The 16,487-nt window shown below is 46.1% G+C and overlaps 2 protein-coding genes across 4 annotated transcripts; both read left to right on the forward strand.

The window, feature by feature from the left end:
* Window positions 1-1,273: 1,273 nt before the first annotated feature.
* On the forward strand, window positions 1,274-10,588 carry LOC103649890 (zinc finger BED domain-containing protein RICESLEEPER 2). Of its 2 annotated transcripts, XM_035966166.1 has the most exons (4): window positions 1,293-1,667; window positions 5,294-10,007; window positions 10,080-10,144; window positions 10,281-10,588. In XM_035966166.1, coding segments are annotated over exons 2-4 (954 nt in total). In that variant the 5' UTR covers window positions 1,293-1,667; window positions 5,294-9,119; the 3' UTR covers window positions 10,282-10,588. The 2 variants fall into 2 exon arrangements, with proteins under 2 accessions (XP_020405730.1, XP_035822059.1); XM_020550141.3 differs by lacking the exons at window positions 5,294-10,007; window positions 10,080-10,144; window positions 10,281-10,588 and adding an exon at window positions 3,645-4,889 and having other exon boundaries at window positions 1,274-1,667.
* Window positions 10,589-12,134: 1,546 nt separating this feature from the next.
* LOC100282312 (uncharacterized) lies at window positions 12,135-13,945 on the forward strand. 2 transcript variants are annotated; one of them, NM_001368045.1, is made up of 5 exons: window positions 12,146-12,370; window positions 12,579-12,791; window positions 12,909-13,106; window positions 13,198-13,259; window positions 13,404-13,938. In NM_001368045.1, the coding sequence occupies exons 1-5, from the start codon at window positions 12,203-12,205 to the stop codon at window positions 13,660-13,662; spliced, it is 900 nt and encodes a 299-aa protein (NP_001354974.1). In that variant the 5' UTR covers window positions 12,146-12,202; the 3' UTR covers window positions 13,663-13,938. The 2 variants fall into 2 exon arrangements, with proteins under 2 accessions (XP_035821740.1, NP_001354974.1); XM_035965847.1 differs by having other exon boundaries at window positions 12,135-12,370; window positions 12,909-13,945.
* Window positions 13,946-16,487: the final 2,542 nt, after the last annotated feature.

Consider the following 16,487-nt stretch of genomic DNA (forward strand, 5'->3'; position numbering starts at 1 on the left):
CTGCTTTTAGCAGCTTTTAGGTGAAACTGTGAAAATATATATGGAATAATCTTTATCGACTTTTAGTGGTTTCAACCAAACGATTTTTAGATTTTTAGCAGTTCACAGCCCACAACAGCTTTTTTCACAGCTCACAGCCCAGAGCAACTTTTTTCACAGCCACAGCCCAACCAAACAGACCCTTAATCTCTTACTTTTCCTCGTCTATTTACACCCACCGCCACCGCCGGGAGAAAAAATGATCCAGACATTTTATTCGACAAATTCAAAACCCGTTTTTTTAATAAGCAGACCTAGTTCGTGCCGTATCGTGTGCAAGACCCAGCTTATTTTTAACTTCTTCACAAATTTAAGCAGAAGTTCTGTCAAACAGACAGCTTCTGCAGCAGCTTATCAGTTCAACAGCTTCTTAAAATGAACTAAAAATAGTTAACAAGCAGAAGCCGTTTTTTACCAGCTTATCAGATAAGCTGCTTTTTCAATAAGCAGTAGCTGTGCCATGAACAATAAGCTATCCGCACTCATACTACTCTAAATTTCTACTCTAAAAGGAATATTCTATCTCCGTCGCAATATTATCTACTCTATACCACAATCCTCTGCAGTCATGTTTACTCTATATCTCAACTCTATACCAACTACTATATATTTTGTTTCCATTAAATCGCTCCGCTGCATGCGCCCGTACTGCCACGTCGGCTGCTGCACCGCCTTGCCCGTGCGTCAGAGCCCACACACGTACTGCCGTGTCGGAGCTCCGTACGACGCTGGAAGTAAGGTTTCCCTGCTATCTCTAAATTTTAAAGTACCCGATAGAGTACATGGCTGTAGCAAATTTTTACTGTATACCGAACTCTATATCGATAGCGTAGGGGATACAGTTAGTCACTGCGGACAGCCAGCTTGGCTGATCAGATCGAACTGCGCTGCCAGCTAGGGGTCGGGTGCCAGTGCCACGTGGGTGCAACAGTACTCCAGTATATGCGGTAAAATAATGAACGTAGAGCTGTAGATGAAAATGTTTACCGAATGTAGTTTGAAAGGAATGATGAGATAATAGATGGAAGAGTAGATCCGCTGTAGATAGCGGGAAAATAAAGAAAACACGCACCCAAGGGGAACGGAACGGGGTTTAGGAAGACGCGACGCAGCTAACGGCCGTCGCCGTCAGTTACCTCCCCTCCCGGTGGCCAGTCGCCACTCGACTCCGCCCTGCCCTGTCCTGTCCTGACGGCAATAAGAAGCAGCGCTGTTGCCCCCACATCCTCCCCGTCTCTCTTTCTCTCTCTCTCTCGCCTGCTCGCGCTCTCTCCATCTCTCAGACACACGCGCGCGGGCGGAGAGATAGCGCGCGGCAAGCGAGGACCGACGGAGATGGAGTCGCCGGAGGCGTGCTCGTCGGGGGATGCGTCCCCCGTCTCGCCGGCGGCGCCGGCGGGGGAGCGCCCGTCCGAGGCGGCGGCGCTGCGGGCGCTCGTCGACCGGGTGCGCGCTGGCGAGGTGGACGCCGCCCGCGAGGTGCGCCGCCTCACCCGGGCGTCAGCGAGGCACCGCCGCAAGCTCGCCGCCGCCGTCGACCCGCTCGTCGCTATGCTCCGCTCCGCCGCGCCCGAGGCCGGGGAGGCCGCGCTCCTCGCGCTGCTCAACCTCGCCGTCCGGGACGAGAGGTGCGTAGTAGTGGGTGAAGCAAACCCTCTCCTCGTCTTCTGGTTGTTTTTTTCTCCCTGACAGAGAAAAAAAAATAGTACTAGAAAATCTACACAGCCTCCTCTGCTAAACTCGATAAGGCCTTGCTGCTTTCGGGGTGAATCGCTTTATTGATTTTTTTTTCGAAAGTATTATTATGTCGTACACCAAATTCGGTAAATACCCCCCAACGACCCGGCGATCCATGATAAAAGTTGCAGTCTCTGTCGTCTCTTCGCAGCATCGAGCCATCGACCTATATTTTACAATTTTATAAAAATCCGCACCTATGGAACAACTGATTTTGCTATGTTCCTCTTCCATTTTTTTTAAAGTCGTGGCAGCTTATTAACCCGATGACTTTCTTTTTTTTTAGGGGGGGGGGGGGGGGGGGGGTTATACCATTAAAAAAAAGAATCCGTGCAAAAATCTACAAGGTCGCACAGTCATGATCGACCCGCCGTTGATGTTCAATCCTGCTAATGCCTAGTACCTATTTTGTTTATGATGTAAACTGAAGACCTGCCATTCGTTTTTGTTAGCAACTTAGTGAGAAACCTGCTTGATAGGATAACAACGCATCCAATTTCGAACCGGTGTCATCGTCACCTAGCAGCAAAGCAAGGTACCCTGTTGCTTTTCTGAGACGCTCAGCAACCGCAGAGCAGATTAGCTACCTGGTAGCACCAGAGATTTTGTTCCGATGACCCATCAACCAATCTGGGGTTCCCGGTCTGTGGTATAAATTTCTTGGAAAAATGGCAGTCACAAGACTACAAGAGTCAGTTGGTCTCATTTTGAAGCTGACCGAAGGCTGCCAACCAACCTTTCCCTGGTTGGTTGGCTGCTTCTGAGAAAAATCTAACACCAGGGAATTGGAAAGCATTCCTATGTTGTAGAGTTTCTTGGTCTGCCTAATATCTCTGCCCTCTTTTCAACGGCCGGGTGCCGCCAAGATACAGTTATCCAGTACCTCCTTTAGAAATTTTGTGCCCATACCGTGACCTAATTGTCTCGGTACATATCCAACAATGTTGACCTCACGTTCCTCCAGGACTCGTACCAACTTGTGGCTGTACCTAAAGGTGAAGTTAGACAGGTGCGGTGATATGTACCAGAATTTTTGCCTTTATCTGCCCCCTTCCCCTTTGCTCTACTAGAACCAAAACAAGGATGGGGACTTTAGAGTAATGGTGAATCGGGCACCTGTTGTGTTCAGCCAATCCTTTGCCAAGACTGATGGCTTCTGTTCAGTTCTTGTTGTGGAATCAACTGTTCCAGTAGTTCGGAGTGCCAAGTTCTTGTCTAAATAGTCCGTAAATGGAAGTAAGGAACATCCCTCTTAGCCGTTATACTGCCTTCTGGCCTAGCTTAGTTCAGATGTGGTATGGGAGCTATATTTAGGGCCTCAAGTTCCTCTCCTCTTTACGTGTATGGGCAATTACATAATTTAGGTGCCCATATCTTATATTTATGCTACTTGTTCCAGATATTGAAACTAGACATAAAGAAGTAGGTGTCGTTTGGTTCATGAAATGTAACGTAAATGGTAATGGTAATGATTCACACTCGAATACTGGCGGTAACAAATTTGAATAAGGCGGTATGCATTTGTAGTGTGGTGTCGATTACGGTTGGAGTTAAACAAACATGATTTAACGTTATCGGTTACTCATTACGTTACCAATATGTGAACCAAACGACACCTAACATCGTTGTATAATACTTGGAATTCAGTAAAATGTATTGTCACTGTGGCTTTGTCTGAATCTTGGCCTAAGTTCATACTTGGATGCCATCAGTGAACTATGTCGTTGTAAAGCCTTAAATTTATGTACAATTTGGAGTAGCTGACCTAGTGTGATGAGTATTGTAATCTTTGCTTGAATATTTTGGTTTGTTGCGGACTAATTATGATGCAAATAGTTCCTAAGTTATTGTTTGTTGCATCTATGCAGAAATAAAACCAAGATAGTGGATGCTGGTGCACTTGAGCCCCTGCTTGGTTATTTGCGATCAAGCGATCCAAATTTGCAGGAGTACGCAACTGCTGCTCTCCTTACACTTTCAGCCTCATCCACCACTAAGCCTGTCATAAGTGCCTCAGGAGCAATCCCTCTACTTGTGGAAGTCCTCAAAGGAGGGAATCCCCAAGCCAAGAATGATGCTGTGATGGCCCTGTACAACCTCTCCACAATCGCAGACAACCTTCAAGCTATCCTTTCCGCCCAGCCGATCCCCCCTTTAATAGAGCTACTGAAGGGTGGCAAGAGGTCCTCCAAGACAGCCGACAAATGCTGTGCTCTCCTCGAGTCGTTGCTCGCTTTTGACCAGTGTCGGGTGGCCTTGACATCCGAGGAAGGCGCAGTGCTCGCCGTCGTAGAGGTGCTTGAGGAGGGCTCCCTTCAGGGCAGAGAACACGCCGTGGGAGCGCTCCTGACAATGTGCGAGAGCGACCGCAGCAGGTATAGGGACCTCATCCTGAACGAAGGGGCGATTCCTGGTCTTCTCGAGCTTACGGTCCACGGCACGCCCAAGTCCCGGATGAAGGCCCACGTCCTTCTTGACCTGCTGCGGAACTCGCCGTACTCGAGACCAAAGCTGCCGGCAGACACGCTGGAAAACATCGTGACCAACATTGCCTCCCAGATAGATGGCGAAGACCGCGGCGGCAAAGCCAAGAAGATGCTTGCTGAGATGGTGAAGGTGAGCATGGAGCAGAGCCTGAGGCACTTGCAGCGTCGGGCCTCCTTCGCCTGAAACTGCATCCAGGTGGCGGGTGCCCCACCCCCCTTATTTTGCAATGGAGATAGAAGATAGTCCAAGAATAATGAGATTTCTGGTGATGCCGGTCCAGGCCTTGACAGGACCGAGTGACCGGTCTATGCCGTCGTATACTAAGCTCTTGACGTAGAACTCCTTTTCCCCCCTTTCACTCGCCAATCTTGTGTTCTCGTTATATGAAGAAAAGAGGTATGATTTTCTTCTCGTTGTAAGTTTCCCCTTCCCAAGGTTTTGTTGTGCATGTTTATCAAATGAAAACAGGCAGCAAAAGAGAGAGAGAGAGAGATAAGAGAGAAAAGAAAAAGACATTTCCTGTGGGGAATGGATTGTACATAAAGCAAAGGATCCCATTCCTCATGTCTGAAAAAAAGCCTCTCTGCTGTTTCAGACTTGTACACTTTTTCTGTTCACTGATTGCATTTCCTTTTTGTGTGACAAGCAAATCAACAATAGCCTAGCCTTGTCGTTTCGGGTCCGGTCCGTCCCCTGACTGCGACCCCTCTGATTTCTAACTGGTCGCGCTGTTTGCCATGGTGGTTCTCCCTTTTTTTCGCAGACTCTCTCTCTCTCTCTCTCTCTCTCTCTCTCTCTCTCACAGTTGTGGCTGTGCTTTGCTTCTCGTGTAAACGATTCTGAAAGTTGGGAGCCGTGTTTCATGCTCCATGCGCGGATCATTTGGAATTGACCACCAGGACAACCATTGTTCCAGGCTTTTAGCTCGCTGGCTGAACAAACAAAATTCTGAAATTTCATATTTTTCGTTGTGTGTCTGTTGGGAAATTAAAGCTTTTGTCTCATTGTCGGGGCCTTTTTTTTTATATAGGTTGTGATCATGAGGCTGGTGACCATTTCATTGCTAATCTGACCACACGCGCGAGAGATCGGCCATCGCAGATTTGTTTTCTTTCCGTGCCAAAGGGAGATCGTGTGGTGGGGGTGTACCGATCTTATCCACCGGATGGTCGGACGTCGACGGGGGGCGTGGGGGCTCTCGCGTGCGGAGGCGGAGCTTCTGCTTCTGCACGCCTCGTTCCACCTCCATCGTCTGAATCTGAATAGTGGGGGTGTACAGTTCAGCAGCAGCATGCGGTGTATTTTCCGTTGGCGAACGTCCCGGTGCCCGACAGCAATCGGACACGCAGACGGCTTCGGTAGGAAGGCTGCTACGTCACACGGTCACACCTGCACGTCTGCACCTCTCAACAAAACTAAAACGGAACCAATAAAAAGGTTCCTTCGGACGTGACGGAAACGCTTTTGTGCTCTCAAGCATCGCCGTCGCAGCAACTGTACTGCTCTTTATTATCTTTCTATAAAACGGCAACGACAAGGTTAGCACTACTGCATCGCCGTATCAGACCGCACTGCGTAGTGCGTGCGTGCCAACAGCTGAACACCTCAAGTCAAGGGTGAGCTGTGGTCGGCGGCAGACTCACACCTGAACCGATGAACGAGAGAACGGCTTCTGGTTTGACCGGACAAGAACTCGGGGAGCACCAAAGCGAGTGGCGCATGCGCAGGGGTCGATGGCAGAGGACACGCCAAAATTAAGGTGTTGCTCTAACAACATGAATAGAAACCAATTGTTTTATGTCTGAGATGCAAATTAGTAAGACATAGCCAAATTTAGGTTCATTACAAGCTTAGCCAATGATTAAGTACTAAGCTTTACATGTCTCAAAATAATCTAATTCAAAATTTGCAAATTTTAGTAAAATTATACCTAATCTGGGGACAAGAAACTCCACCTGAGCAGAGTCGCAGAGGGCAGGGCGTGGGGCGGAGTGGTGGGCTCGTCCAGCGCCCAGCAGCCAAGGGTGGAGCCGACATTCAACGAGCCACGGAGCTCGACGGGGGCTTGGGGCGGGGGTGGGGTGGGTCTGATGAGCATGGTCAGACGGAGCTTTGCTCATGGCGGCTCATTCTGCTCGGTGCGATGCCGACGGGGCAGAAGGAAGCAAAACATGCGATAAGCGATCCTCGATGGCCGGCGCCGTGCCGGCTCTTCGACGGAGGCGGGTGGCCGAGCCGAAGACGGACAAGGGATGGCGGGTGGCCGAATGCCCGAATTCACTGAGCGGAGGGCGAAGGCGGACTGCGGCTCATTTCGCATGCACGGCTCTACGCCTTGGTGGATGCAGGAGTTGGGAGCAGGTGTGAATCATCTAGGCCCCTTAGTGATTTTTTGGTAATTAATAACAATCAATTGTGGACTAACAATTCTTGGGAAAATAAGAATGCAGGTTGGACCACAGAGAACAAAAAGTCTTGGAGACTTATAAGCATTGGTTGTGGATCAGGGGAATGCAGTATAACATAGGTTTTGTTTTTTTGCTAGTCACCGGAGTTTAGAGAAGGAATTGACCGGATTAGTAGGCTAGATAGCCGTACTATAAAGACGGGTCAATGACTTTGATCTGTGTAAAACTTAGTGCCTCATAGAGCATCTAGTAGTTGCATTTGCATGAGAACTAACAACGCTTCCGATTTCGAGAGATAAAATCTTTTCAAAAGCATATTTGAAAAGTGGCTAAGTTTTGGGGTCGGCGGACCGTCTGGGCCAGACCGTCCGCGATCCATCCGGAGGGGTCCAAAGTAGGGCTGGAAAAACAGCTCGAGGCTCGTGAGCCAGCTCGGGCTCGAGCAGACTCGGCTCGGCTCGGTGAGGCTCGCGAGCCTAAACGAGCCTAATTCCGTGGCTCGCTACACTACTGAGCCGAGCCGAGCTGGCTCGGTGAGGCTCGCGAGCCGGCTCGAGGCTCGGCCCAACCAACTTACCAGAGGCCCAAGAAGAGCAAACCCTAGACGGCCCGAGTCTAGGAGGAAGCCTACTTCGCTGAGTCGCTGCACTACTCGCTCGGTCAACGCCTGGTCGCCTGCAGTCCTGCTCCTGCACACCGCCACAGCGGCGCCATTGGCCACCAGCGCCCAGCGATCTAGTCCAGGCGTCCAGCAGCGCCCAGCCGCCCATCGCGGCAGCAGCCAGCAGCCACCAGTGGTCCTCTGCCGTCCTCCGGTCCGGTCCTCCCTTCTCCCATCCAGCAGCGTCCAGCAGTGCCCACCGCGGCACCAAGAGGAGGCAGGAGCGGAGGAGCCCACTGCCTAGGAGCCAGGAGTCCAGGTCGCGCGACCAGGAGGCAGGAAGTCAGGAACAGGTCTGGAGACTACAGCTACAGCCTACAGGCTACAGGTTTGCTCTGTTATGCCTGGTAGAAAGAGACAGCAAAATTGCAAAATATGCCTGGTAGATGTGAAAAAAGGTTTTCTCTATTATGCACGGTACAGGTTTTCATCCATAGGCAGTGTTACACTGTTTGTAAATGCTTATACTACATCTTGATATTCTGCTTATCAGTCAAAATTCAAACTCAAGCATCATGACTCATGAGGGATTTATTTTTACTGATTGTAGCCTGCAGATTTGTAAGTGATGGAGTCAGCTGTAGAAGGGAAGGGGACTGATTCAGAAAGTAATTCATTTGACAAGAGGGATGACATGTCTGAAGATGAACTGACAGTGCTAGGTGGAAAAATTGGTGATGCGGACAATGTCACAATTGATGAATTTGATGATAGCAAAAGTAAAAAGGGGGGTCAAAAGAAGGCGCAAGAAGGTGAAGACTGTTGAACTGGGCAAAAGGGGAAATCTAAAGTTTGGGATGTCTTTACTAAGGTGAATGTGTCAGATCCATCTGAGAAGGGGAAGATGATATCAAAGGCAAAATGCAACTATTGTAAGAAGCTATATTCTTACATACAAGGATCAACAACATCTCATTTGTCAAGACACATGAAAATTTGTGATGGGTATTTGAAGCATGTGGCACAGAAGTTGGATCAATCTCTTCTAAACTCTGCTCCATCAACGACAAGTGAATCTAGATCTGGCCTCCCTCCTATCACTTCTCCTAAAGATTATAATCATGAGCAAGTTAAAAATTAATTGCTAAGATGATAATAGTTCATGAGTATCCATTTAGGATGGTCGAGCATACTTGGTTTAACATTGTCTTGAGATATTTGAATCCTTCATATGAGTTCATTGGTAGGAAGACCATAAGAGCTGAATGTTTAAAGGTGTATGAGTCTGAAAAAGGTTCTCTGGCAAAGGTCCTTAAAGGTGTGGAGTACATTTCTCTAACCACTGATTTATGGACATCAAATCAAACTTTATCATATATGTGTTTGGTTGCACACTACATAGATAGTGATTGGAAAATGCAGTGTCGAGTGCTAAATTTTTTGAGTTAGACCCCCCTCACAAAGGCCCTGTCATAGGACAAGCAGTATATGAATGTGTTGCTGCATGGAAAATAGAGGATAAAATTATTTCTATCACTCTAGATAATGCCACAAACAATGATGGTGCTATTCGAGGTTTGAGGGCCAGATTTTCTGCTAGACAAGGAACTGCTTTTATTGCAAAATATTTCCATGTCAGATGTTGTGCACACATAATTAATTTGGTTGTTAAGGACAGAACTGCAGTATTGGAATCTTTGATAAGCAATCTAAGATCTACTGTGAAGTACATTAAGAAATCTCCTTCTCGCCTGCATAAGTTTGTTGAGATTTGTAGATCTCTAGCTTTGAAAATAGGAGAAGGGTTGAGTCTTGATGTTTCAACTAGATGGAGTTCAACATACAAGATGTTGCATACTAGTGTAGCTTATAAAGAAGCCATTCAAACATATGCTGATGCAGATTTGAACTATAAATGGGAACCTACAACCGAAGAGTGTGATTTGTTTGTTGCAATTGAACCAATTCTTGCATCTTTAGCTAAAGTTACCACTGCATTGTCTGCTTCTTCATATCCCACTGCGAATTTATTCTATCCTCACATTGTTGACATCAAAATCGCATTGAGGGCAGCAATGGTTTCCAATAATTTGAATTTGAGGAAAATGGGTAATGCAATGATAGAGAAGTTTAACAAGTATTGGGAAGAAAAGAATAATGTTATGGTGATTGCTACTATTCTTGATCCAAGGTATAAGATGAGATTTATTGAGTGGTGCTTCGAGAAGCTATTTGATGGAGACCTAGTTGTGTTTGAGTTAGATGATGTTCGCTGCGAGTTAAAAAAGTTATATGAGGATTTTGAGGTGCAGCATAGAGAGACAAAAGATGCTCAAAACAGATCTAATGCTTCCTCATCTTTGAGTATTGAAAGATCATGTAGTTTGCCATCTGCTTCATGTGAATTTCAGTCATTCTTGTCTTCAACTCAATCTAACCCATCAAAGAGCGAGTCGCTAATCTATTTAGAGGAGACTAATGTGAGTCTGAGTAACAAGGAATTTGATTTGTTGCATTGGTGGAAGGTTAATTCACATAGATTTCCGGTGGTGTCCAAAATGGCAAAAAAATTCCTAACTATACCGGCAACATCTGTGTCTTCGGAGTCTACTTTTAGCACAGGAGGTAGAACTCTAGATGATTACCGTAGTTCTCTAAGCCCTTCTATGGTGGAGGCATTGATATGCTCCTCTAGCTGGATTCGAGGTGCACATGATGGAAGCATGACTTATGTGGTAAGGTCTTTTATTATTTCTTATACTTGTCCTTTTCATGTAACACTTTAATTGAACTTTGTATTTTATCAGGAACAAGATGGTGAGGATGATGTCGAGAATGTTTGGTTTCCAAAAAGTTTGGTGGAAAGCAACTAGTAAGAGATCATGCGCTATGAATAAATAGTTTAAGCATGTGATATTTTATCTATGATTGGACCTGCAAAGATGAAACTGAAAAAGCCCTCAAAGCTTAGCATTTTTTCTTGTGTTGTGTTTGGCTGTTTGCTGCAGGTACTATCGTTTGTCGACATGACAGTCACTCGCTGCTTGCTGCTTGGAGCCTTGGATGGCTGTCGCATGGTGCTCTGGAGTCTGGTCACTGGTCAGGAGAGGACACAGGACAATGGACTGGACTACTCACTACTGGACTTAGTCTCTTACTCTCTTAGATGCTGGCTGAGTGGTTGTGTACTTGTGTTGTGGTCTGTGGTCTTTTGCATCAATGACACTGACACCATTTGTATTTTGCATAATACTTTTGTGCGTATGGCACTGCTGTAGTGCTGTTGTGGACGTGTGGTCTCTTTTACTCTTTTGAATGTGAGACAATGATACATATTGTGCTTCAAATTTTAGCTAATGACTGTAATTTGCTGTTTTACTCTTTTACTCTTTTAGCTAATGACTGTAAATTTTAGCTAATGACTGTACAGGCTCGCGAGCCGAGCTGGCTCGCGAGCCTATATCGAGCCGAGCCGAGCCTCGTTACCGAGCTCGTGAAGTGACCGAGCCGAGACTGGCTCGGCTCGCTATTACACCGAGCCTGACCGAGCCGAGCCTGGCTCGGCTCGTTTCCAGCCCCAGTCCAAAGTGTGTTCACTTCGGACTGGTCTAGTACATTTGTACTGCGGATCGTTCGTGCCTTGGAGCTGAACCGTTCGTAGTCCTGACCAGAGAAGGTCCGAAGTTGCACATGTCCCTATGTTCTTGTGCGGACTGTCATTCTCTCCACCCTTTACTTATTACTTCCAACCTTTACTTATTACTTTGCAAGTAGTTAGTAATTTGTGTATTATCTCTCATTTCTAGCATTGCCAGTTCGGCTCGTTATGGCTCGTTACTGTAACGATCCATCGGCTCGGCTCGTTATACTAACGAGCAAAAAAGCTGGCTCGACTCGTTAGGAAGCTCGAGCCAGCTTGTTAGGCTCGCGAGCCACAAAACTAAATACAAAGATCTATGTACATAAATATATATAACTAAAAAATTATATTTTAAGTGTTTAATACTACAAACCCAAAACCTTTATAATATTATTATCATATCATCGTCCTAGATTCTAACTTTTAATATTAAATAAAAGAACCAAATATGTATTAACTTACAGATTTATAAACCCTTATTATAATAAGATAGCAACAAGCATCATTATAAAGCAATTTATCATCCATTCCATAAACATGTAACATTTCATTGCACAACACTAACATCATATGCTGCTAGAAACAAAGTTCATAAAACCATAACCAATAATTAAATATTAAATATGTAATGTAGGTATGTAACCATGCAATAATGCAAATATTTAAGACTATGAGAGATGAGCGATACCAATGACTAGAAAAACTTAAGTTGTGGCTTAGCTTGTTTGGCTCGCGAGCTAGCTAACGAGCTAACCCGAGATGACTCATTAGAGAACCAGCTAGAATGCTAGCTAGGCTCACTACAAAATTAAAACGAGTCTAGTTGAGCCGAGTCGAGCGAATTATCGAGCCACAACTATTTCATCCAGTCCTGACTACAGCAGGTAACGCAAGATTAGAGATTTCGATTTTTCCCTGTTGGGCTGGACTAAGGTATTGCCTGAACAACATCGGGCCATATTGGGCCCTCCTCTGCCCGTGTCAGGGGGTGATCCGTTCAGTTCCAATCCAGTGCAGTGCAAGGCCTCAACCGCGAAGGATGCGGCGCCAGCTCTCGGTCCCGTGGCTAGCGCGTCCGCCGATCATTCGGTTCCTGCACACCAAGAGTGTGCCCCCCCGTGCGTCCGTGCTACAAGCACGGTCGTTTCGTTCCTGCTGCCGCTCTGTTCCCGACTGTACCCTTACCTATAAAAACTAACAGTGGTTCGGACGATCCGTCATCCGTGCATACATGCTCATTGCTCACCAAGGGCAAGGGAGGAGGAGAGGACACACAGCAGTAGCGGCGAAATGGCGGCGATGATGATGGATAGTACCGCGGAGAAAGACCTCGCCGGCGACGGCGCTGCGGTGAGCGGGCACGGGCAGGACTTGGAGCGGTCTTGCCATGACCAGGAGCCCGCCGCTGCAGATGGTGCGAGCAGCAGAGGCCTAGCCATCGGGCGTTTCGTACGGGAGGTACAGTTCCCGAACATAAACACACTGCAGCTAGCTACAGTAAATCCGCAATAATAATAGTCTAGTTGACGACGACCATATAGACTGAGAGATTAACTAGGGTAGTACTAGGGTAGCAGCTGATGGTCTTGCGTCGTGTCGTCGAACAACTCTATCTAGTTTATTTATTTCCTTTTCATTCGGCTTTATTTGATGCATGCATGGGTAGCTGATGGTGGAGGGCGTGGCGTCGTTCCTGCTGGTGTTCTGGTCCGCGGTGGCGGCGCTGATGCAGGAGATGCACGGCACGCTGACGTTCCCCATGGTGTGCCTCGTCGTCGCGCTCACCGTCGTCTTCGTGCTCTGCTGGCTCGGCCCCGCGCACTTCAACCCCGCCGTCACCGTCACCTTCACCGTATTCGGCTACCTCTCCTGGACCAAGGTACTACGACGTATCTATGTATACTACTAGCCCAGGCCATCCATGCATCGACCACCGTCACCGCGCCCTCGGCTACGTCACGTACTCTGCGTAATAGTGAGCTCCTCCTGCCCGCAGCTGCCGTTCTACGTGGCGGCGCAGCTGGCAGGCTCGTTGCTCGCCTGCCTGTCAGCGAACGGCGTCATGGAGCCGCGGGCGGAGCACTTCTACGGGACCGTCCCCATGGCCGGCGGCGACACGAGGCTGCCGTTCCTGCTGGAGCTGGTCGCCTCCGCGCTGCTCATGGTCGTCATCGCCACCGCTGCCAGAGGCTCCGTACGTCTGTCCTTATCATCCTTTCTCTCAGTTAACTTGTTGCGTCCATCGCGTCGCGTGCTCATAATGTTTTGGCTGATGGCAAACGCAGAATCAGACAGCAGGAGGGCTGGCCATCGGCGCCGCCGTCGGCGCCCTGGGCCTCGTCATCGGGTAATAAAAAGAAGAAAAAAATATATAAAAGACGATAAACTTTCAGTTTGTTTGTTCACAGATCAAAAGTGCAAGTGTCACACGTACACTGCCGCTGTATTAACAAGTTATTGTACGTACGAGTTGTGCATCCGATCCATCCAGGCCGGTGTCCGGAGGCTCGATGAACCCGATCAGGACCCTGGGCCCGGCCATCGTGCTCGGCAGGTACACCTCCGTCTGGATCTATCTCGTCGCGCCCGTCGCCGGGATGCTCATCGGCGCCCTCTGCAACCGCCTCGTCAGGCGCTCCGACGCCATCATCGCCTTCCTCTGCGGCGCCAAGCCCAGAGTGGTGGCGCCAGGCCAGAACCGCGCCGCGCGCCGTTGGAGCACTTGCGTCTCCGCGCTACTAGCAGGCTAGCCGTCGGGCGCCGCCATCGTGGCCTGCTTGTTGTAACAGTTATGAGTCAAACCACTCTTTTGTGATACACGCTAACACGCCTACACCCAACGTTTCGAATTAAAACTGGCTTTTTAGATTACTGCAGTTATAATTTATATAGATAAAAATACTGTAGAATTAATAGAAGACAGTATATATTAAAATCAAACAAACATGCCATCAATCTGACTCAAACTGAAGAAAATACTACCAGTTTTTTGCTCCTGCAATAGAACGTCGCGTAATTAATTTGGATTATGTTTGTAGTAAACTGGTACACATAAGCTCTATATCGACGGTTGTAAACCTATTTATACTGATATTTTTATAACCATCAGTTTTAAGGGTCAGTAGAAATAATTTTTTCTACATACGGATAACTGAGAACTGCTAGTGAAAATCGATTTTTACTGCCAGTTGAGCTAAGAAAATCGTTAGTAAAATTCAATTCCTACTAGCGATCGAGGTAATAAAACCGCCGGTGAAATTATTTTCTACGAAACATAATAATAATTTAAAAATAGCAAAAAAAATTTATTAGAAGGCCCCACCGTCCACCCGTCTTCGTCGAAGTCACGGTATTTTTCGCACAAAATAAGTGGATGTGGGAAGCGAACCGATATCCCCCATTCACATTACTCCCTCTACCACTCTGTCTATCACTTACTTCTTATCTATATTGCAATTTTATTGCCGCATATTATAATCAACTGAGTGTAAATTGATTGTTTAAGGTTGTAAACAAATTCAAATGAAAAGGTTGTCGACTAAAAAGTTTCATAACTTTTTAAGTTCTACAACTTTGGTTTTGACACTTTTCCCATCCGAGATAGTTTGCAAAATTTACATTTTAAATTTAACAAATTTAGATGTAATTTTTTAGAGCCGAAACGATTCCAGATAAAAAAAGATGTCAATTACAAAATTTCATAACTTTTAGAGATCACAACTTTTATGTTGGTGTTTTTTATACGAGGTCATTTAAGAAAACTTAAAAATTTTAGAATAAAAATGATTTCTAGTGACGGTTTTTAAGAAAATCGCTATTAGAGATCGATTTTTAATCGCGGTTCTTTAAGGAAACTGTCACTATAAATTATGGATTTCTAGTGATGGTTTTCTTAAGAAACTGTCACTATAAATATCACTATGTTTGCTAACTGAAATCCCCTGTAAAAATTAAACCCCACCACACTTTCCTACTAGTGGTATTCACAGGATGTCATCACTCATACGAATATCTCGTGAATAATATGTGACAAATCCAAAACACACGTGGAACATCTAATGATATGTAATTTAATGAAGAGAGAAATGAAAGAGTTTCATATGAGAGCAAGTTTAATAATAATAGCCAGCTGCTGACTATAAGAATCTTTATAGCTAGCACCTTTTAGCCCATTCGTATAATGATTAGTTGCTCACTATTAATGTATAACTCAGTTGTCTCTCGCACATAATTTATTGTTCTTGTGTCGAAACTCGCTGTAAGTTTGCTGGTTGTAAGTTTACTGCCAATTTCTCCTCTCTCATCCACCTCAACATTTAACTAGTTTATAGTCGAGCATAAAACTCTGGATAAGGTTTTCTAGATAGATATTGACATGACAACCTTAAAAATAATACATCAACTATTCATCTAAAATGGCCTCGGAGTAATCTAAAATGCAATGTCAGTATCTGATGGATAGTATATATGAGCAATCCAAAGCACACCACAGAACAACAATCCAAAATACACTCACACAACATGCGGAGTGTTATAGATTTCATAATGGAATGCATTAAACCATCTTACCACTACAGAAAAATAGGAAAAATATGTCAACCTAGATAAAAACATCAACCCTTACGTTCTTAATCTGCTTAAGAATGTCGATTTCTTAGGGCCGACATACCTAAGTTTAAGTTCGTCGGCTTTAGCCTGACCGACGTCCTTATTTTTTAAGTACGTCAAATAATGTACATCGGTTAAAACGTCAACCTATTAGAGTAAGAATGTTGGTTCCTGGCCGACATTTTTTCTGAATTTCTTGTAGCATATTGTTATTAATTTGAGACCCAACAAATAGAGCCTCCACACTAATTCTTACTGGAAACGTTATAAAATATATTATAGAAACTTTCACGATAACAAAAAATATCTATACACCAATTTAATAGACTCCAACAATGATAAACATTGGATCGATCTTATTATTCTAAAAATTTATCCACATTTCCTATTTGAAAGGAAAATAGGGTCTGACCTTTTCATATAATGATTTTGGTGGTTGAATGCCTAATACAAATAATTGGACTAACTAGTTTGCTCTAGATTATATACTCTACAGGTGTATAAAGGTTCAACACAAACCAATAAAAGATCAAGTTAGGGTTCAAAAATAAAGGAGCAAAAGAAACCGAAGTGTGCCCTGGTCTGGTGCACCGGACTGTCCGGTGCACCACCGGACAGTGTCCGGTGCACCAGGCCGTATAACTCTAAACTCTTCAGCTTCGGGTTTCTTGGACGCCGCTCCGCTATAATTCACCGGACTGTCCGGTGCACCAGCAGAGCAACGGCTACCAGCGCAACAGTCGGCTACAACGGTCGCCTGTAATGATACAGTGCGCGGACAGTTCGCACAGAAGTCAGAGCAGCTGCCAGAGGCGCACCAGACAGTGCACAGTACCTGTCCGGTGCGGCATCGGACTGTCCGGTGCCACAAGAAGACAAAGCTCCAACGGTCAAACCCTAACGGTTGGGTGACGTGGTTGACGCACCGGACAGTGTCCGGTGGCGCACCGGACTGTCCGGTACGCCC

This window comes from Zea mays, chromosome 3, assembly GCF_902167145.1.
Source record: "Zea mays cultivar B73 chromosome 3, Zm-B73-REFERENCE-NAM-5.0, whole genome shotgun sequence".
Lineage (NCBI taxonomy): Eukaryota > Viridiplantae > Streptophyta > Magnoliopsida > Poales > Poaceae > Zea > Zea mays.